Raw genomic sequence first — 23,861 nt, 5'->3', positions numbered from 1 at the left:
AAAAAAAAAAAAAAAAAGAAAATCTAGGTTATAGCCAGTGAAAAGGCAATAGATCCTGTATGTACTCTAGGAAGACGGTCAGGCAAAATAGCAGGGTTCTGTGCCCTTGGGAAATTTGTTCTGGTGCCTTTACCATTACCTTGAGCGGCTTTTTAAATGTTCCTTTCCCTTGATGTATAGTACTTTTATAGTACTTAAAAAAATTATTCAGTCAAATTTGGGCAGTGATGTCCCAGTGATACCAACCTTCACTTCCTCATATGTGAGGATGGCTCTATTCAAATTGCTATTTGTGAGATCTTCCTTTTGTATAATTCTCCCTTCCACTCTAAAATATCATTCTTTCTTCACACCTTAAAAAATGTTTTGGGGCTGAGGGTTCACTTCTGTGGTTTATCTTACAAGGGTACAAGTGAATCTTTCTATGAGTAGAGTATGAACGTTTTAACACAATAAGAAAATGACATGAAGGCTGTGTTAAACAGTTTGATGGAAGTGTTTCGGATTGTATGTGAAAACACCACACTGTACCCCAGAAGTGCATTAATGTACATGGTTACCATTCAATAAAAAAAAAAAAAATGTTCAGCAAACAATTGATCATGTTTGGAAAACCCAAGAACAAAGGGAGCCTTCATGTTCACATGGATGGAGCTGAGAATGTGAATATTTTCACATATGACAGTATCTTGGTCAGGAATATTTTTAGGAGTTTTTGTCTTTGATTCCTGAGTAGGAAATGGGTACATAGAAACTCAAGAAGAAGAAAAACTGGATGGTATACTTCAACACCTACAAAAGGCTTCTCAACACTCTAAAACTATTCACAGCCATAGAATGAACAAATTTAATGAGTTATACAAGTCATCCTTAAAGGTCTGTTGTTTTTTAGTATGAAGGACCTAGATGAGAATCATCAAAATCTTTTCATGTGTGAACAAAGTGAACTTAGAAAGGAAACGGTCACGTTGCAAACCATACTTGTAATGGAAACTCAGCAGCACCAGCTGGCTAGTGTTGGCAGGTCTCTCCTGTCTTTGTTACTGTTACTGACACTGTGAAGAATGTAGCTGAACCTGAGTGATGTGATGAGTCCTCAAATTAGTCAAGAAAGCCAGTGTGGCTTAAAATCTAGTCTAAATGAGCACATCTTCTTTGTTATCTTGTTAATTGCCAGACCTCCCTTCCTTAAAATCCAAATAAATCCTGAACAATTAAAAAAAAAAAGCATTCCAACATAATGATCAGATTTATCAAATGTAACCCCCCGCCCCCTTTAAGCTCATCTCTAAATTTGGCCAAACTAAAACCCTACCAAACAGCAGGGACCCCACAGGACTATGTGGCAAGCCTTCTGACATTCTCTTGCCCTAGTGAACTAGTCAAAACAATGACAATCTAAAAGGAAGCCATTCCTTCCTCCAATTAGCAATTCCAAGGTTAGAACTGAAGTAATAAACACAGAGCAAAAAGAAAGAGACACGCACATACTTGAACACCCATAATCCCAACAACTTTCATATCTGACAACAGTTAAGTTTCATTCCGAGCAGATAATTTAATGATAGCTTTGCTATAAAAAAAAAATCAAGGAGAATGCTAAGGCAAAGATATTTTCTTTCAATGTTAAGAGAAAGAGCAGCAGCTACAATTTTAAAATTTACTCCAGAATGAAATAAACTCTGAAACTAAGATACTGGGAAGTATACTGGTTTGCTGAGGCAAGGCCTGTCCCTGCCCCGGGAAGAGGTCTGCAACAACCTGACCGTTTTTAAGTCTCCCAAACCTTTTTCTGCTTGAGAAACATAAGCTTGAGTTGCTGCTGAAGAATACTTTGACTCCAACAATAAATTTAGGGTATAATGATTTTCCACTTTCCCTCTGAAGTATTAGTTAAAGGGAACACAAACAATCCACAATATAGTTTTTTGTTTGAGGTGATCATCACCAATATACAAGTTTGAAAAAGTACTATCACCATATATAGTTGCTTTAAAAAATTGTGACAACCTTCAAGTAAAAATCATCTTTAAAGGGTCCATTTTCATTTACTTATAACTAACACATCTTATTTACATATATATGACTGAATTTTTATTCAACTTTCCTCATATAAGGTCTGAATTTTATCTGTAAATAACTTACATATTGTTTTTATAGAGACTAAAGTACCCTCTGTTCACAGGCAGTTTGGACGGTGCTGGTTTGTGTCCACATTAAGAACTGAACATAGTTAAAACCTGACTAGATAACAAACATTAAGATCCAGTACTAACAGCCTGTCTATGGGTCACATCAGTCATTCAAAGAGTCACTTGCCTAGTTTGCATAAATTCCAGGTAGCAGCAAAACATAAAGCAAGTGTAATTCTGAAGACCTTGAAAAAGAATTCTGACGTGTAAGACATTAAACGTGGCTTAATGGTGCTATTGATATGAAATTCTTCTTTCAAAAACACTGATTTTTGTAGTGATATTTAACTTAGAAAAGGTATATTAGTTCTTTAACCCTCAGAGAACTAGTATATTTAGGCAACTAATCAAAAACTAATCAGAAGCATATATCTTTGCCCAGTTTCCAAAGGGTTAAAGTATAGGAATCTTCTATACCCTGTTACATAAGGCGCCCTATTCCACCTTTTTCTTAAAAGAAACTTTTTCTTTCGTTTCTTGTAACTTTTCAGTCAGCCTATCCTTTGTTTCTTCCATCTTCTCTGTGATGAGCTCCTTTGTCTCCTCCATCCTGTCCTGTAGATATTCCTTGACTGGTGGTGGTGTTGACATGTAGCCATGACTTCGCAAATACTTCACAGTAAAGGATGTTCCTCCCAGAGTCGCTGTGTATCGGGCAGGGGTTGCAATCTTAAGAAAAAAAGGAAACAGGCGGATTGGCATCTGATTATAACTATCATCTTAAGCAAAACCAAGCTGAAATAAAAATTCCTGGTAATAATCAGGATAAATTATCCTGCTGTTTCACAAAGCTAATGTATAATAGCTTCTTCTGTAAACTCATTTTATGAGTGTTGGATCCTGTACAACTTTGCCCATGATTCCAGAATTACCACAGCCATAGCACTGTACAACCACAGGCTAGGGAAGCTAGAGGGGGGATGCACATGGGAGTCAGAAAGAGGGCTGGGGACCACTAATAACATGAAAGGGACACGGGCTTCTAGTCCTTAAAGCCCTGCCACCCTGCCAAATAACTATATCTGAAGCAAAAATCTAGGACCAAACTTCTTCAAATGATGAGGCAGAGCCTGAGTCCAGTGATTATTCTTCTCTGAGTTAAGCTTACCTGATTCACTCCTAAATCCTTATCCTTTGATGTTTCCAGGTCCAGGTTACCTTATCATAGCCCACCCTAAGTCTGGAGTCTCAGGAGGAAACGTTCACAAGGCCAAAAGTGGCAAAATGGCGCACAAGTTTAACTGGGATCAGAGATTTAAGATCAAAACTAAATAGCAGATGACTGGTCAAAGAGAATCACGAAAGCAAAGAGGCCACATCACATATGGAGTCAAAATTGTAGGAGTGCTTTGAAAGAGCTGTTAAGCTCTATCTCCAATTTCTCTCTTGAACTCACTCTAACCAAGGTTTCATCCCTACCTTTCCACCACAACTGCTCTCATCAAAGCCACAGTGACCTCTATAAAACCAAAGCCACAGAACAATCTGTAACCATTTCCTGAACCACCAGAACCATCTGTGACAGCTTTTCATTTCCTATCCCAGGAGCTTCCTTCACCTGCCTGCCAGGGCCCCACTTGCCTGGCTTCCCTCTAGCTCACAGCTGCTCCTCTCTTCTTTTTGGTCAATTAGTCTTTGTTTGCCTACCTCTGGACATGGTGTGACAACACCCGCTCCCTGGGTCTTTTCTTTTCTCCACCTACCTCACTCACTCTCTTGGTGGTGTGTCCACTTGTGTGTCTTTAGTGCTATGTATACATCAACGATTCTTGAATTTAGCCTCTAGACTGAACCTCTCCTCTGATTCCTGCATATATAACCTCCTACTCATTTTATCTGCACACCTAATACGATCTCAACACTTAATACTGTCACGTAACTAAGCAACATCTTAGTTCATCACTGTGTGAACAGCAGTTTATTGATGTGGTCTGAGGTGCATGCCTGTACACACCTAGGCTATGTGGGATAGCCTATTGTTTCCAGGCCACAACCCTGTATATTGATTATTCCTGTACTGAATGCACACGGTAGGCAACTGTAACACAAAGGTAAGTAGTGGTGCATTTAAACATACACGAATATAGAAAAGATGCAGTACAGCAGTGTCGTGTTATGTGATTGTGTGTATGTAGCCAAAATCACCTTACCCAGTACCGTCTGGGTCCTGCCACTGTTGCCTCCCACCCAGAGCACCATAATAATCTCATGTCAGGTCCCTGGGCTTTTCCCCTGGCCCTACATGGTTTGTTCTCAATACATCAACCCAAGTGATTCTGCTACAAGGTCAGATGCTTAAAAATGCTCCATGGTGCACATCCAATGCTCACAGCTGACCTGATCTTCAACTGCCCCACTTCAAACCTACTCCTCTCAGTCTTCCCCATCTCAGGAAACAGCAACTGTCCTATCCTTCCATCTGCTCTGGCCAAAAACTCGAGAAAGCTTCAACTCCTCTTCTAGATGTTATATCTAAACTATTAGGAAAGAAACCCCATCAATTCCTTCTTCAAAATATATCCAGACTCCCACTCTTCTGACCACCTTATGCAGTACTGTCTGGGTCCTACCACTGTTGCCTCCCACCCAGAACACTAAAATAATCTCATGTCAGGTCCCTTGGCCTTTCCCCTGGCCCTACATGGTTTGTTCTCAATACATCAACCCAAGTGATTCTGTTACAACAGAGGTTAGATGCTTCAAATAGCTCCACAGCTGTCCATTATCGCAGAGTAAAGCTGAGAGCCTTACAAGAGCCTAAAAGCCCCCACTAGTCTGCAACTCCCATCTTTGTTCACTCATTCCAGCTGCAGAGGTCCCTACTCTCTCTCACACACTCCCAGTACCCTGCAGCCTCAGGGCCTTGCCCTCAGGATTTCCTCTGCTTGGAATGTTCTCTCCCTTTCAGCAACACCCTCTACCCCTGGTTTATTCTTTCTTCTTAGCACTGACCACTTGTGTGTGAATGCATTTTTAACTTCACCTTTTTTCCCCCAACTACATCCCTGCCCCACCTCATTCACTAGACTTAGAAGCTACATAAGGGCGGGTATTTTACGCTGTCTTACTTAACTCATGCATCACCAGTACCTGAAATGTATCCGGCACAGTAGGACCTAAAACTCTGGGTGCATTGCAGAAAGCACAGAAGGGAGCTCATGAGCACATCCCAGCCAAGCACCACAGAGCCACATTCATCTCTGCCACATCTCCTTGATGAAGTAATCAGTGTTTACTGTTCTACTAGACTACTAGAGGAACTGTGAGTTGCAGAAAATACACAGGAGAATGCCCTCCACACTGCCCACTGCACAGAGGGTGGCCAGCAGAGAAGCATCGCAGACACTATCTGTGCACAAGGACAGGGTCATGTTTCAACCCCAAGCCTACACACACTGGGCATTACTCAGTCATAAAGCACAATACCAGGCAAAGTGAAAACACAAAGAAGATGTGATTTTCAACTCTTAGGAGCTCCTATTCAAATAGAGGAAACAAACACTTAAAAAAAACAGACACACTAATACAAACTGCCAGAGCTATAAGCATTTTATGGGAGCGCGGAATGAGGACCAATTAAAACCAGGGAAATGGTTTAAATTTGTATAGTAGTTTGACTTAGTAAGGTTAAATTATACCTACTCTAAACCAGAAACTCGATAACTTATTAATATTCCTTAATGTAGAAAAACTCAGCAATTAAGCTTTATCACTCTAGCTAACATTATAATAAATGAGGAAGCAGTGCAAAATTTCAGAGGATTTTTAATAAGGATGACAGAATAAAACAATGTTACTTTTGAAACTGTAATTCTAAGTATTCTTATACAACAGAAATAAAATAACATCTAGTTTCCAAGCATTTTCTACTGACTTTCTTCTTTCTTAGGTAGAAGCTTCATGGAATCTCACATGAATTTGTCAGTTAAGAAGATGAAATGAATATGGCTAAATTGCACAGTTTATAATAAGTCATCTCTTTAAAAATAAAGACGCATAGGTGTAGAAACTATAAAGACAATGTTATCTGAATCTAGATGTCATGATGATTATGAACTTCTAAAATGAAATATGTAACATCTAATAAAAAAGGTTTACCACAGAAAAATAAATGCTAACTTTTGCTAACAAATAGGGAAAAATAAATGTAATTATGTCTTAAAATGATTATATATTTCCATTTATCAATAGGAGAAACATCAAAAATGTTATTTGTCTAATTGCAGCAGGTTATGAACAATCTATCAATCTATATATTTTTAGGGCACTTTTTTTTTTTTTTCTTTGAGCCAGAGCCTCAAGCTATCACCCTGGGTAGAGTGCTGCAGCATCACAGCTCACAGCAACCTCCAACTCCTGGGCTTAAGTGATTCTCTTGCCTTGGCCTCCCAAGTAGCTGGGACTACTGGTGCCCACCGCAACACCTGGCTATTTTTTGGTTGTAGTTATCACTGTTGTTTGGCAGGCCTGGGCCAGACTCGAACCCAACCAGCTGTGGTATATGTGGTTGGCGCTTTAGCCGCTTGAACTACAGCCACCGAGCCTAAAGGCACTTCTTAAAACCATACTTTAAAATTGTATAACCTTACTTTATTGGACAAATAAGTGATGAAACACTATCCTAAGTTATCAAAAGACCATTGGAAGCTAACAGGGAATTTTACCCAGTCAGCAGGGCACTGGTTATGTCTGAGTAGTGTTTGGTTTGTAAGAGTACCTACCTTAAACATGGCATATGCTGTTAGTGCATTTCCACTCTGGGAATTTTTCAGGATGTTTACCACACTGTCAGGTAACCCAATGAATTCTAGAAAAGGAACGACATTCACTCCTCTATGAAAAAGAAATAATTTACATTATATATAAACTGTTAAGGATGCTTTGAAAAATTATCTGAAAATAGCCAAGCCACATTTTACTATAGTTTGTATTAAATTAGTTTAAAGTTGATTCTGCATTCTAACATCTTACTTCCACTCTAAGAGAACACTTTGTTTAATGTACAATGCCGACATGAACACACAGACATCACCGCCACGTTGTCTTACTGCTCCCAACTCTACCTTACGTCTGCAGGGGGCATCCCAGTTAGGATGTTTAACATAGAAGCATTTATTAGAATAAAACTAATAGCTTTAAATGATAAGCATCAGAATCACTTGTTTGATCCTAGTTTCCTCAAATACTTATAATGCTCCAACTCAAATCTCAAGACCTAAGATCTTTAATTTTAAAAATCACTGTAAAAGCAAGGGATATATTAACATCCCTTACTGTGTTTTTATGCAAAGAATAAATGATTCTATGGGTTTGATGAAAAACTTCAATCATTCGGGCAGTGCCTGTAGCTAACGGAGTAGGGCGCTGGCCCCATATGCTGGAGGTGGCAGGTTCAAACCCAGCCCCAGCCAAAAACTGCAACAACAAAAATAAAACTTCAATTATTCTAAAAGGAGGCTTTTATTCTATTAGCATACTTAAAAGGCAGATAAAGAAGTGGTAACCACAAATTGCAATACATTTTTGGAAGCAGAATGAGAAAGCAGAGAAAGTCTCCAACCCAATTATTACAACATTTTGGTACAATGGCTCTTACTCTCCCTCTCACTGTGCATAGTTTTAAAGACACTGTGACCCTTTACCTCTAAATCAGAACAAGGACATGTACCTACATAACTACAATTATTACACTCAGGAAATTAAACATAGGCAGTAGTATAAGTAGTTAATAAAATATGTTACTTAAAATCTAATCTAGATCAAAATTCCCAGTTTTGTTCCTAAACTGTCCCAGTATGTCCCTTCTTGCTATTTTTCCTATCTTTCTAGTCTCCTTTTTTCTGTAAGTTCTTCCCAGCACTTTTTGTTGGCAAGTCAGGAGTCTTTCTTGGCATGGAGATTTCTGACACATTCTGGCTAGCTGCATGACAGGACATCTCTCTCTCTCTTTTAAATTCTACCATTCTCTTTTGATATTTAGGATATCTCTCAATGTGAGTTAGTCTGATCACTTCCTCATGATTACATTCAGGTTAAATATTTTTCCACAGGAAAACAAAACAGTAGATGCTGTGTCCATCTCAGTGCATTACAACAGGGACTATGAAAGGCCACTGTCTCATCATTGGCATTGCTGAATCTGCCTTTGGTTGAGGGAGGGTCCACAGGCTATTTCATTGGATATTAATTTTTCCTTTTATCACTAAGAAAGGTAAATGCCTGGATCCATTATTATTATGGTAGCTGTGAACTCTTTATTTTTAATATTAAAAAAAAAACAACTTGGTTACCTGGGGAAACCCCTCCCTCTCTGTGATTTCACATAATACTAAGCAATCTAGGAGGACTTGCAGAAAACATGGCTGACCATCATCAAGAAAGGACCGTTAAAATCACCTATTACCAAAAATAATTGGAAACCCGGAACTACTTAAGAAATCTTTAAAGAGGTAAGTTTAAAAATCAATAGAGTCCAAGCTGGTTTCTTCTGTCTCCACCTTTAATTATTTTTCAAGTCTCTTTCTAGATAAAAACAGAATCCCATTAAGGTAAGGTTCAGTATTATAGACTAAGCTATTCTCTGGATCAGATGAAGTCACTAAAATAACTATTCATGCTAATATCCTGCCATAACAGGTACTTATATCTTCTAGTACCAATATAATTATGAAATCATACCAATCATTTCCTCGTTCCAACTAAGCCTAACATATAAAATCTATATTTAACAGCAATAATGAAGGAGGAAAAAAGGCAAACATATAAAAAAGTGAGCTATTTAAAAAAACCACCACCTTTATCATGAAGATGAAACTATGATGAACTCAGATGCCATGCACAAGTTTGTCTCTACCACTGGCTTATGTCCTGAGTAAGTATCTAGTCCTATTTTCTAAATTGGCCATTGGATAACTTCATTTTCTTAAATATAATTTGCATTTCCAAAGGATGCTAAATGTGAAGTATTGCTGAGGGCCTGATTCAAACACAAACATCCACTGGCACTTTCTACTCTGAAGTTCCCACAGAAAGACAGGACAGGAATGTGCACGTCACAAACTGACAGCTGTGTGGACGTTTCAACAGATGAGGAAACACACAGGTGAGAGAGGATACCGGAAAAGAGTATGCTCTGATGTAGGACAAAAGGCTTCTTGGAGACTCAAGGAACTCCTACAAAGTCCTCCCCATGGTAACTCAGCTCAGAAGAATTTGTAAAAACTTAGCTTCCTGGAACTTTGAACCCTCCAATGAGGGACAATGTAATACTTTTTCTGCCTGCATACTTGTGAGCCCTATAAAAGGACAGGGACAGAGCTGATTGGGGAGCTCGGCCATCTTGACACTAGTCCTCTGAAGCTCTGTTGGCTGGAATAAAGCCCTACCTTCTTTCAAACACAGGTGTTCAGGTGAATCCTTCTCTCCATCGGGCCTAATTTTCCTTTAACATTTCTGGTTCCCTGACCAGGATGTAGACCACTGTGAAGAGAGGCTCTGACTCATCTGATGGCTGCCACCAACCCTCTGGGGACCCACAGAGGGGTGACATGAGCCACTGAGGCTCCAGGGACAGTTTTTCCTCCCTGTGTGGACACCTCCACAGGGTGGAGTGAGGACCCCATGGCAGGTCAAACACTGGGATGAACTGGCACCTGCACTGGGGGATGTCTGAATCATGGTAGCGTCAGTCTGGGAAAAGTGAAAGGGACTTGGTCCATAAGAGTAGAAGGGGGGACTGATCACTTCCCAGTACCTCCCTAGTATCACTCAAGGTGGTAAGAGTGGGAAACTGAGCCTGCCCAGTTTAGGAAATAGGGTGGGATTGTATGCAAGTGAGTGTCTGGAGACTGACAATGAGGGGTGACTCACCCCTCACAGGGAGGAAGCAAGTGTGGAGTTAGTTCTGAACTACAGTTCTGGTCCTGTAGGATACCTCATATGGCTTAGGGAAGATCATGCTGATGGATTATATCAGCCTGCCAAAGCTAAGAGGGTCTGATATTCCCATGAGTGGAGTGGCTGGTGATGAAGACAGTGATTGTGCGACTACCCTTTTCCCCTACCTCCCTTTTTATTCTATCTGTGTGGTGCTTGTCATTTGAGGGAGGGAAATGAGAAACACTCAGGGGAAGCCCATTGTATTGGGGACTGTGCTGAAGCATTTAAAGAAAGAGTTTAGGAGAGACTACAGGGTAACCATGTCCCGGGGAGACTGATAACTCTATATGAGCAGGAATAGCCAGCTTTTCAAGGAGGATGGCCCTCAGAATGGAACTTAGAAAAACCTAAGTTATAAAGAGTGTGGTCTGTGTCAGCAGAGACCCAGGATATCCTGACTAATTTCCATATATAGATAGCTTCAGCTAGTGCTACAGCAGTCCTCTTGTCTCAGAGGACATGCCTCTAAAGTGCTATTAGCCAGGACAAGTAGCACCTCACGGAAGTTCTCTGCCTGGCCCAAGGATCTGACATCAGAAATTCCTAAAATACTCCCCTTCAGGCCTGAAAACATTGAGCTCCCACCTTATGCTCACACCCCAATGCCGAGCCATAGGAGCACCCATCACTTGGCCTGAAGAAGCCAGTAAAATCCCTTCTATCCCACAAGAGCCCATTTCTCCACTTCCTACAAGGCTCCGCCCATGCATTCCCCAGGCAATATAGATGCCACTGAGGGAACTGGGGGGGGGGGGCGCAGAGACAACAGACTTGAGGAGTTCTAGTGTATCAGCCCTTCACCACTATTGACCTCCTCAATTGGAAACATCATACTTCCTCCTATACTGAAAAGCCCCAAGGTATCTTTAACTTAATGGAGTCCATCTTTCAGACCCACATTCCCACATAGGCTAACTACTCCTCCTCACTCTATTTAATACTGAGAAGGGATGCCGAGGGATCCAGGCTGCCATGGAGTGGTTAGAGGAAAATACTCCAGAGGACGCCCTAGATCCCAGAGTTTGTTCAAAACTCTCTGCCCAGGAGGACCTACTCTGGGACCTAAATAACAGGGGTAAAGTGAGGCAGCTGAAAGAGTACAGAGAGGCCATCCTCCAGGGGTCCCAGAAGAGAAGGCAGAAAGCCATGAACATGTGCAAGGTAGCTGAGGTCATGCAGAGGTCAGATCAAAGCCCTGGGGATTTCTATGAGAGACTATGTGAAGCATATTGAATTGACCCTGAAAGTCAGGAAAATCAGAGAAGGTAAACCCAGCTTTCGTAAGCCAGAGCACTGGACACATCAGGCATAAGCTCCAGAAACCACAAAGAGGGATGAGAAGGAGCCCATAGAGTAGAAATCCAGGCAACAAAGCACATTTGAGAGGCTGAAAAGGAATGGCAAGCGGCCCCTCCTCTGTCTCTCCCCTTGCCACAGCCTCCCTGAACTTCACTTTTCCCTGTCTTCAGTTCTTCCTCTCTCTCTGAAGACTTTGCAGAAGGAGCTGGGTTTTTTTCCTAAAGAGCAAGAAACCAACCAACCAACCAACCAACCAACAAAAACAGGCTCTGCTTGGCTTACAAAGGATCCTTTTACTCTGCTGGCCAGAATGTGCTTCCTGAGCTGAGGGTGGGAAATCTCTCAGGGTCCAGTCCCAGACTACAACCACTCATGTCCAAAGCCATAGGGGAGAGGAGATGGGGAGGTTGAGGTGCTGCTGTGCAGACCTCTACCTCAAGGAATATCCACACAGAAAGCCGAGCTGGTGGTACTGACTTGTGCCTTAGAACTAAGGGAAAAGCGTTAACATTTTCAGACTCACAATTTGCTTTCCTCACCCTTCATGTATGTGGGGCAATCTATAGACAAAGGGAGCTTTTAACAGCAGGAAGAAAAGATATAGAATACGCAGATGAAATTCTGCAGCTACTCTAGCTGTATGGAAACTTAAGGAAGTAGCAGTCATCCACTGCCAAGAACACCAAAGAGTAGGAGATCCTGAGGCACAGGGGAACACTGAGGCAGACACTGAGACTGAGAGGGCAGTCACTGTTGCCCCTTCAATCCCAGGGGCCCTGGACTTAAGCCCTGTATACTCTGAAGGGGAAAGAGATGGATGAACCAGGAGGGAGCGAGAGATGCTGGAGGAGAATGGAAAAGGCTGCCAGATGGAAGGATTATAGTCCCCCACCTCCTGGGGTTGGCAGTTGTCCTCACTGAGGTCATGCACTTGACACAGGAAAAAAAGGCCACCCTTGCTAAGAAAGTCTGCCAGCATTGTGTGATGTGCAGCCAACACAATGCTAAATAAACAGGGGCCATTCCTGTTGCCTGGAATTCAGTTGTATGGGACAGCCCCTTTTGAAGATGTGCAAGTGGACTATACTGTAGAGTTGTTCAGATGTGGAGGGAACCAATTATTTGCTAGTTCTGGTTTGCATGTACTTGGGATAGGTAGAAGCCTTCCCCACTAAAACAAAGAAGGCCTGAGATGTTTTAGGTTGCCACTCCGGATTGGATCTGACAATAGACTGGCCTTCATAGCAGAGATAGTGCAGACGATAGCCAAAGCCTTGAATATTGCCTGGAAACTACATGTGGTATATAAGCCACAGAGCTGGGCAGGGTAGAGTGCATGAACAGAACCATAAAAGCGGAATCAGTAAACTCTGCCAGAAAGTGAGGCTTAATTTGGTACAGGCCTTGCCACTGGTTTTGTTCAAAGTTAGAGGTACCCTTTCCAAAGGGTCAGGGTACTCCCCTTCTGAGATAATGTATAACAGCCTCTGCAATCTACCAGGGACCCCTAGGGGAAACTGAATTGCACAGGCATGTAGAAGCCCTAGGAAGAATAGCAAAGACAGTATCTCCGCTTGGATAATTGACCAGGCTCTGTTTAGTCTTTTTGTGTCTGTTCATCCTTTCTCTCCAAGAGACCCAGTCTGGGTCAAGGACTGGAACCTGGTCCCCCTCAAGCCCAACTGGAAGGGCCCCTACACTGTCATGCTGACCACACCCACAGCAGCAAAAGTAGAAGGGATCCTCACCTGGATTCATCACAGCAGGCTGAAGAGAACTTCACCACCCGCATGGGAGACAAGAATAGATCTGGAGAATCCCTGCAAAGTGATACTAAGGCCATTAACATGCCCTGCTTCACCCTGGTCAGCACATGGCCAAAGCTTGAGGACATCCATCATGAGACTTATCTTAATTAGACTTTGGACCTTGGGGAGGAAGGGTATAAACTGTGTACTCACATTAGTAAGGTGGGGCAAGAGGTGACAATGACATTGCTCTGTCACAGCTTCTCTGAATGAGAGGGTGCTCACAAGGGAACTCGCATTTAGAACCAGACCCAATACTCAGTACGTGACTCAGTATGTGAGAAAAGTAAGGGCTGATATTTGTGTTACAACTTCATCTGTGATATTCAAGGTAAAAATAGGAAGGGTATGGAGTCAGTTCAGAGAATGGCCTATGATAGCCTAAACTAAGATAAAAGGAAGTCCAAGACAGGTTAACATTAAGATTTGACACCTGTGCTACTGTAAGAGATAAGCACCCCTTGCTCAGACATGGCAGTTCGCTTCAATGTGCTCCCCCAGGAGATTGATTTTGAGAAACATTTCTTTGAAGATTGAGCTTCTGTACCTGCAAGCGAGTCTCGGCCTCCGTTCAAATCAATCATCCCATCTGCAGTTCCTTTTCCCTGCGTCTCCGATCAGAGGGCTCCAAAGAACACTTTCATGCTACCATAAGCTGCTCTAACTTAGGCTGCAGCTCATGCAGCTGGGAAAGGAGTTACAAGGAATTACATGGCAGAGGACAAGTACACATGCTCCCGAGACTTGGGATGGTGTGACATAAATTGCCCATACTGGCTATGTATACACATGGGCCACTCGGAAAGAGTAATCAGGAAGAAGTCTACCTCAACAAAGGACTGGTGGCATCTAATTGCTCAGAAAATCAGTCCAACCCTCTGGAACTAATAATCACTAATCCATTGAACCCACAGTGGGAAACAGGAGAAACAGTGACTTTGGGAATAAATGGTAAAGGAGTTAACCCTTATGTCCCAAGTATCATTAAGGGACAAGACCAGAACCCCCCCCCCCAAAAAAAAAAAAAAAAAAACAAAACCTACCAGGTATTTAAGTTTTTCTATGGAAAAGCTACCAGGTTCCTACCTCAACCTCTGTGTAATGCCAAAAATTTATTCTTGGGACTGGCTGAGGGCACAGTTAAGTCTCTGAATGTTACTTCATGTTATGTGTGTGGAGAAACCTTCATGGGGGATCAGTGGCTGTGTGAAGCAAAGGAATTGCTACTTTATGAGGTTATCAACATCACAGGCCATAAAAAGCCCTCTCTGAATGAAACTTTTTGGGGTCTGAGATCTTACTTCATAGGTCAATACTGCCTTGCCGGGTGGGGAGAGTCAGCTTCCTTCATAGGTCAGTATTGCCTTGCCATCTGTTGGAGAGCCAAAAAAAAGTGAATGGTGGGGAACTAATAGAACCAGGCAATACCTTCTCAGCAGATTTGCCCTTTTGAGTAAAGGTTGGGAGGACTTGGGAAGTCCAAGAGATTGGACAGCCCCAACTGGGCTGTACTGGATATGTGGGAATAGGCATATGCCTGCTGTCCCAGTGATTGGAGTAGGAGCTGTGAAATAGTGGTCACCAGACCCTACTTTGTCCTGTTGCCACTCAATAGTGGAGAATTGCTTGGCTATCTACTCTCTGCCACATTGCCCAGTTGAAGGAAGGAGGTTATGATACAAGACTGGAAAGATGATGAGTGGCCCCTGAAAGAATAATCTAGTATTATGGACCAGCTACAGGGGCCAAGGATGGGTCATAGAGGTATCAAGTTCCTATTTACATGCTAAAGCATATAATTAGACTACAAATAGTACTTAAGATTATAACCAATGAAGTAGGCAGAGCACTAATGCCCCTAGTGCAACAGCAAACTCAAATTCGAATGCTGTCTATCAAAATAGGCTGGCTCTGAATCCACTTATTAGCCCAAGAAAGAGCGGTTTGTGGAAAATTTAACTTAACAGCTGCTTGTAAACTGATCACCAAGGGCAGGTCATACAGAATATAGTGAAAAGAATCCAGACACTGGCTCACGTCCCAGTGCAAACCTAGAGTGGCTGGAGCCCTCAAAACTTATGGGGAGGATGGTTTTCCGCCTCTGGAAGATTTAAAACCCTAGTCGGGGGAATGTTAGCCATCATCGGACTTTGCTTAACTATTCCCTGTCTTCTCCCACTAGCAGTCAGGGCTATCCACTCAATGACTGAATCAAAAAACTGTATCACATATGTTCTATGTGAAATACTACTGGCTCCTACAGGAGTGAGCTGATGGTGAGACCCCAAGTTGAAAGATACATAGGGCCTTAAAGGGGGAAGTGAGAAAGGATACCCAGGAAGAGTATGCTGTGATCTAGAAGGACAAAAGGCTTGTTGGAAACTCAAGGAACACCTACAAAGTCCTCCCCATAGTAACTCAGCTCATGAGAATTTGTAAAAACTTAGCTTCCTGGAACCTTGAAGCTAATGCTTGCTTCCACTCCTGTAAACCCTGCACATGCTTTGAACCCTCCAATGAGGGACAATGTAATACTTCCTTTGTCTGCCTATTTGTGAGCCCAATAAAAGGACAGGGACAGGCTTGGCACCTGTGGCTCAGGTGGCCACAGCACCAGCCACATACACCAGAGCTGGCAGGTTCAAATCCAGCCTGGGACAAAAAATAGCTGGGCATTGTGGCAGGTGCCTATAGTCCCAGCTACTTGGGAGGCTGAGGCAAGAGAATTGCTTAGGCCCAGCAGTTTGAGGTTGATGTGAGCTGTGATACCAAGGCACTCTATCCAGGGTGACAGCTTTAGACTGTCTCAAAAACAAAAAACAAACAAACAAACAAAAGGACAGGGACAAAGCTGATTGAGGAGCTCGGCCATTATGGACACTAGTCCCCCAAAGGTCTGCAGGTTTAATAAAGCCCCTTCCTCTTTCAAACACAGGTGTTCAGGTAAATCTTTCCTTCTATGGGCCTCATTTTCCTGCTACACAGAGACAAAAGCTCATTCACTATCTGGATAGAGTGGGTAAAAATCAGTCAGGATTTTGTCTGAGTGGATCTGTAGCTTTAGGAGCTTGAGGCTCCACACACAAAGTATCTAAATGTAAGGACAATACCACCATTACTGAGCCACATGGGAGTGAACAGAGCACCATGGTCAGAAGATTTCTGCAAGTTCTTCCAGACAGGCATAGCAACAAAGCTTAGATTAAAATAAAACTTGTTAGCATGCACAATTTTAAACTCCCTGAAATAAAATAGTTTAAAAGCCTAAGAACTTTATCACTGAATTAACTAAATATAGAATGACATTTTGGTCTATGGTGCCTAGAAAGGCAGTAATATGAGTGTCAGGGTAACTAAGATAAACACTGGTCAGTAATGCAACATGATAGCAAATGCCTATCCTTCCAGCCACAAATTATTTTTCCCTCTCTTTTAATAGCAAGTAGGCAACAAACAAATGTTATTTTTTCCAGCAAAAAAAAACAAAAAACAAAAAAAAACAAAAACAAAAACGAAAAAAGCTTAAATACAACTAAGCCTCTTGTCAACTGAATTAAAAAGAAAAACCTATTAATCAACTTTTATTTTACAATATCTTTGTAAAAGATGTTGATCTTTGATTTTACATCATCTCGCAGTAAAAGATACTGTCATTCAAATATAACTAAATCCTTTTCCTCTCAATCGTGAGTTCTACTTTCTAAGTATTAGTTATGATTAAGATCTTCACTTAGAACTGATCAACTTCCAATTTTTGAAGTATTAAAGATCTAATAAAGATGTTCAGGAGGACTATTCTGGGAAAACAGCCTATCCTGTGTAAAATAAATTCGCTATGTGATGCTATTATGGAATTGGCCCAGAGGTCACAGCTGGGCAGGGGGTCTGACAATCAGATTCCATGCTGACAAAGAACCCCAAAGCAAGTTGTGATGGATAAGTGATATAATTTTGAATTAAACAGTCTTATTACCATGCTTATACATAAGCATATTGCAGAAAAAGAGAGGGCGAGACAGAACTAAGAAAGCTGCATTTCATAGGAGAAGACAGAACATCTCTCAATTGCCTCAGGTCCCAGATAGTAGTGAAAAAATCTTCAGTATAATAATATTAGTAGATTATATGGGGTCTGGTTTTTTAAAAAAATTTAAAAATTTTTTTGCAGTTTTTGGCCGGGGATGAGTTTGAACCTGCCACCTCCGTCATATGGGGCTGGCGCCCTACTCCTTTGAGCCACAGGCGCCCTTGGGGTCCAGTTTTTAAAATATAGACTTCTGGTTGAGGGCACTGACTTATACCTGTAATTTGCCAAGGAGGGTGGATTGCTTGAGCTCACGAGTTCAAAATCAGCCTGGGCAAGAGTGAGACCCTGTCTCTAAAAACAGAAAGACCAGCTGGGTGTAATGGCAGGTGCCTGTTGTCCCAGCGACTTGACAGGCTGAGTCAAGAGGATCACTTGAGCCCAGGAGTTTGAGGTTCCTATGAGCTATGATGCCACGGCACTCTACCCAAGGAGATGGAGTAAGATTCTGTCTCAAATAAATAAAATTATAGGCTTCTAAAAGTACTAAACATGTCCAGAAAATGTTATTAATAAACAAAGAAATAATGGAAAGAGATGAAGAGAAACAGAATGGCATCAATTATACAAGATGAGAAAAAATCCTTTTATAACTTTTATGAAGAAACTTTTGCAATCACATCTTTCTCATGAGTAAATATGGTCTTCATCCCATTATCCTGGAAGAGGTATTTTTAACTTGCTAATACACTTTATCTGAAGAATGAGCTTTACATATGAAACTACCTTATCAAGTGACTGAATATAATCGAGCACTGGAAAATACTGGGCTTTGGAGAGAGTATAATCCTAAATCTATTAGAGAGTATACTGAAGTGCCAAAGCCATTCATGCAGGCTAGGCTGGACACTAAGAATGGGCAGTGGGCCTGCTAATGGTACTCTTGCTCCTAAGGCAGTATGAAGAAAATAACTTACCTCAAACAGAAGGACCAGTATTTGAGAAGAAAGACGCGTTTAGAAATTTTATGTTGCACAACACTAGAAGGCCAGGACCACCAAATTTAGTTCTCATCAGAACAAAAGACCTTATCTTGACATTTAACATGAATAATATTAAAATATAATCAGTGCATTTTTGTGTCTACATAGGTAGTAGCTAGGTTTTAGCAAAAATATCTAATGACTCTCCCTTCCACCAAAACTATATATATGGCAAAACAGATATGAGAAATACATAATGATGGTGCTGCCAGATCTCTAGATGTAACATTTTATTTCTGTGCTCCTGAATGCTACGCTGAGGGCAGCACCACGATGAGGAACACGTGCTTGAGGTCAAAAAGACCTAGCTGGGTTTTTAATCCAGGTTCCACCACTTACCAGCTGAGTTCTTATTTTTCTTCCCCTAATCTGTTTTCTCAGCAATAAAATGGGTATAATTATACTACTTGCTTCATATGGTTGCTGTGAGGATTAATTGAGATAATATAGTTAAAATAATTTAGCAAGATGCCTGGTATACATAGTAAGTAAATGTTAGCTATGACTACTAAAATGTGAAAAAAAGCTATGAAAAGTAATTATTCTCTATTAATAAAATACATAAAAGCATTTACAAATCTATTTAAGGCTATCATTAGTATAATTAAGGAGATGAACATTCTGATAAAATAGGGAAAGGTATTCAACCAAGCAAAAACTTACTTCAGGGCTGCATAGTAAAATGTTCCAAACCAAACACAAGAAGTTATTAGATGTACTGGAATCAAAACTTTTCCATATTGTCTAAATGTTTTCTTAAATCGCTGATACAGACTAATAGATTTGTCTTGTAAAGGATCAGGCTCTTCCTTTTTTTCTGGAGTTCCTTGGGCTGGAGCACTGGAAGATAAAATCCTCTTGGACAAAACTTCTTGCTTCCATCGTTTACGGCGAAGGAGCGCAGGGTAGGGTGGATGAGCACCCAATGGCCTCTTTTCCTTTGCCACACACCAGGCAGCAGGTAAATGCAACCACTGCTTCTGAAGGCCTCGTACCAACACCACTTTGGATTCAGCACTGTACATAAGTAATGGTCCATTTATGTTTTGACAGTGTCCAAAAAGACCAGCTTTATATGGTTCCAAGCACGTCCGGTGTGCTAGTCGAGATACCGTCTGTGGTACGTTCCATTGCATTTTGAAGAATGGTGACAAATTTCAGCTTCTATGGAAACTAATTAAAAAAAATTAGATAATACATAGGTTTCCACCAATCCTCTTAAAAGTCAATCATTAACTATGAAGAAGTAAAAGGACAGGCACTGCTATCTAACTCATAAAAACTAGTGTTAAGGTACACAGTTTTAACACACCATAATTTTAAAATTTCATTAAAACACATAATTGAAATATATGGTAAGCCAGTCCAGCAGACATCATAGAGGATAATGTTTTGAGGCTATTTTACTATCACAGAAAGGATATTTGAAGGGCTTCTGTTATTCTACAAAGAAGCAGGGTAATATAGGGGAGGAAAACCCAAGATGTGGGTTCTGATGTGTTGGAGACACAATTTCACACAATTCCCTTTCAGACTCTGAGTCAACTAGTAAAATGAGGTAAAGTTGCTTTTGCAAACCAATAAGCATCACACATATTATTATTACAAATACTAAGGTCTGATGAATAGTTGATATCAATATTATGTATTCTACGCTGCCTTTAGACTAACTTGTATGTATAAAGTTGTAAGCCACTCATGTTATTGAAAACTCAGTGAAAAGAGTATTATTTATCTTTTTTTCCACCCTGTATCAATGGGAGAGAAAAAAAGTATACAGTGATGTTTCATTATTTGTTTTGGAGTCAGTGTGGAATTAACAATTACAGGAATTACAAGCATGGTAGCTTGTATCTGTAGTCTAGCTACTTGGGAGGCTGAGGCAGGAGGATCAGCCCAGGAGTTTGAGGTTGTATATGCTATGTCTAGACCCGTGAATAGTCACTGCACTCTAGACTGGTCAACATGGCAATACCTCATCTGTTAAAAAAAAATGATAAGATAAATTAGACACTTTCTCAGATATCTAAAATTTTGTTTCAAAATATGAGATAATGTAATTTTTAAAGAACATGGACTTTGGAATAAGACCCAACTGAATTAAGAGTATTATTTTGAACAAATTAGCCTCTCTAAACATAGGTTTCCCCAGTGGTAGATGTAATTAGAGCAGCCATTACTATAGAGAAACTAGTTCTATGCCCTCAACATCAGGAGGTAGCACATGTCCCCCACTCTCCACTGCACACTAGCTACCTACTTTTAGCACCATGAGAATAGATGATCTTTTGTTTAAATTGTATACTAAGAGTCAGTAAGATTGCATTAGCACCCCAAAGAATTGGGACTCCAGTAAATACAGATACTACATTGTGAATGAATGATACTCCTTACCTGGGGTATGAAGTTGACTGAAGAAACAAAAATTGTCATCATATAAAAACATCTATCAATGAATTGTCCACCTATAAAATTAATCCCTCCCTAATGAATAATTAAAATCAGCTTCTATCACACGGGTACAAATAATCCAAAAACACAATGCAAATGAGGTGCTAAATTAAACCATGAATTTTGGAAAATAAACAGACTCCCAGGAAGCCCCTAAAAAAGTGTTACTGGATTGGATAAAATGTAATAAAGTGGAAAAAAGTGATACTGGAGATTAATTTCAGACAAAGCAGACTTTAGAAATTCTTTGATTACCAGTGATAAAGACAGTACATTATGTAATAACAAAAAGATAATGAAAAGAAGACCAACAACCCTAGCCTCTTATTTTTTTACTTTTTTTTTTTTTTGAGACAGAGTCTCGCTATGTCACCCCGGGTAGAGTGCCATGGTGTCACAGCTCACAGCAACCTCCAACTCTTGGGCTTAAGTGATTCTCCTGTCTCAGCCTCCTGAGTAGCTGGGACTACAAGTGCCTGCCACAGTGCCTGCTAGCTATTTTTTTTGTTGCAGTTGTCATTGTTGCTTAGCTGGCCTGGGCTGGGTTTGAATCCGCCAGCCTTGGTGTATGTGGCTGGCTTTGTAGTACAGGTGCTAAGCCCCTAACCTCTTGATGTTAGGTAATGTACATACCTATCATGAAAGCATCAAAATAAATAAGGTAAAAACTAATAGAATCAGCTGGGTGCGGTGGCCTGTAATCCTAGCACTCTGGAAGGCTGAGGAGGGTGGATTGCTTGAGTTCACGAGTTTAAGACCAGCCTGAGCAAGACTGAGGCCCCATCTCTACAAATAGAAAAACTAGCTGGGTGTTGTGGCAGGTGCCTGTAGTCCCAACTACTCAGGAGTCCGAGGCAGGAGGATTGCTTGAGTCCAAGAGTTTGAGGTTGCTGTGAGCCATGGCATTCTATTGAGGGTGACAAAGTGAGACTCTGTCTTAAAACAAACAAACAAAACCTAATAAAACCAAAATGAGAAAACAATAAACCCACTATTATAGTCATAGTCTTCAACACCCTTGGTCAGCCCCTGACAGAACCAGCAAGCAGAAAGTCAGTAAGGATATAGTTAAACTAAGTAATAATATTAATCAACTTTCTCTAGTTGATATTTATAGAATATTCCCTTCAACAACAGCAGAATACACATTCTACCCAATTTATATGAAACATTGAATAAGACAGACCATATTGTGGGCCATTAAACATACCTCAACAGATGAAAAGTATGGAAATCATGCAAAGCATGCTCTCAAACTACAATGGAATTAATCTACATAGAAACTATTAACACTAAGATAGCTGGAATCACCCCTTCACCAAGAATTTGGAAATTAAACATCATACTTCTAAAAAACCACAGGACAAACCTAGGGCATAGTGGCTCACACCTGTAGTCTCAGCTACTCAGGATGCTGAGGTCAGAGAACAGCTTGAGCCCAGGTGTTTAAGGCTGTAGCGAACTATGATTTTGCCACCACACTCCAGCCTGAGTCACAGTGCAAGACCCTCTCTCTAAAGATAAAACAAATATAAAAACTCTATAGGTCAAAAAACTCAATAAAGAAGTGTAAAAATATTTTGAAGTAAATGAAAATAAAAATATAACTTATCAAAACTGCAGCAAAGTAGTGCTTAAGGAAAATCCCTGGCTTTGAATGCACAAGTTAAAAAAGAAGAAAGGTCAGAACGTAATAAGCTAAGCTTCTTACTTAGGAAACTAGACAAAGAATAAGCAGAAGAAATAAATCCCTACCCAGGCTGTGAGAGACAACAAATAACCAATGTCAGAAATGAAAAAGGGGACCTAACTACTGATCCCACAGGAAATAAAAAAAGTAATAAAGGAATACTATAAATAACCAATTCTATACCTGCAAATAAAACTTAAATGAAATGGATCATGTCCTCAAGTCACAAATTACCAAAACTCACACAAGGAGAAACAAAAGACGTAAATAATCCTGTATTTACTAAAGAAGTTGAATTGATAATAAGTTTTCAAAGAAAGAACACCAGGCACAGATGGTTTCACTAGTAAATTTTACCAAATATTTAAGGAAGAAATAATACCACTTCTCCATCTTTTCCAGAAAATGAAGACAGGGGAAGACATCCCTACGAATTCTATGAGGCCAACATTACCCTTATACTAAAACCAGATAACGATAATCTAAGAAAATAAAACTATAGACCAGTATCTCCCATAAATTAAAAATCTTTAACAAAATATTAGCAAATCAAAGCCCACAACCATACACCCTGACCAAGTGGGATTTAATCCAGAGAAGTGAAAGTAGTTCAACATTTGACGATCAATGTAACCCCACTTTCTCAACAGCCTAAATACATATATAGAAAATCAGATAAACTGAAAGAGCAATCATGATTTAAAAAAAAATTATCAGCAAATTAGGAGTAAGGGAGAACTACTTCAACTGGTAAAGAACATCTATAATAAATCTGCAGCTAAACTCACACATACTCAACTTTGCCCCTAAGACTGGAACAAGGAGAAGATGATCTCTCTTACCGTTCCTGTTCAACATTGTTCTTCAGTCCCAGCTAGTACAGTAAGACAAAAAATAAAAATAAAAAAGGATATATATTGGAAAGGAATAAATAAAACTGTCCTTATTTGCAACAACAACAAAAAATAGCCCAGGCATCATGGAGGGCGCCTGTAGTCCCAGCTATTAGGGAGGCTGAAGCAAGAGAATCGTTTGAGCCCAGGAGTTTGAGGTTGCTGTGAGCTGACCCCATGGCACTTTACCAAGGGTGACAAAGTGAAACTGTCTCAATTAAAAAAAAAAAGTATTTTTGACTCCTGGAACTAGTAAGCAAGGATAGCAAGATTATAAGCTATTGTCGGGAGCCAAATGATGCCAGATGGCCGCCCATCCCCACCGTCTAGAGTATGCTAACCTTTATCAGATAAGGAGCTGCTTTTCCCTTATCAGACAAGGAGCTGTTCTTCCCAGAAAAGCCATAAAATGTTTCAGACACATCGTTTACATTCCCAGCAGGAGATTGATGCAAGCTCTACCTCCCACATTCCTTTGCCCCACCCCTTGTCTTCTCTGAGTACCTTAAAACTGACCTGTTAC

General features: G+C 40.6%; 1 protein-coding gene across 2 annotated transcripts in view; it reads right to left on the bottom strand.

Annotated features, from left to right (window-relative positions):
* The window catches only part of FAM210A (family with sequence similarity 210 member A), a 58,774-nt gene that overhangs the window by 8,738 nt on the left and 26,175 nt on the right, over nucleotides 1–23,861 (bottom strand). The window contains exons 2-4 of one of the 2 annotated variants that reach the window (XM_003800466.3): nucleotides 18,968–19,477; nucleotides 6,914–7,025; nucleotides 2,637–2,861 (exon numbers count right to left, since the gene is read on the bottom strand). In XM_003800466.3, coding sequence (XP_003800514.2) covers nucleotides 2,637–2,861; nucleotides 6,914–7,025; nucleotides 18,968–19,440 — 810 coding nt within the window. In that variant the 5' untranslated portion in view covers nucleotides 19,441–19,477. Of the gene's footprint in view, nucleotides 1–594; nucleotides 2,862–6,913; nucleotides 7,026–18,967; nucleotides 19,478–23,861 lie in introns of those variants that run through there. The other variant, XM_023519467.1, reaches the window with a different exon arrangement.

The sequence above is a fragment of the Otolemur garnettii genome, unplaced genomic scaffold, assembly GCF_000181295.1.
Source record: "Otolemur garnettii isolate 467f Iridium unplaced genomic scaffold, OtoGar3 scaffold00176, whole genome shotgun sequence".
In the NCBI taxonomy this organism is placed as follows: Eukaryota; Metazoa; Chordata; class Mammalia; order Primates; family Galagidae; genus Otolemur; species Otolemur garnettii.
This window is presented reverse-complemented; position numbering and strand designations above follow the sequence as displayed.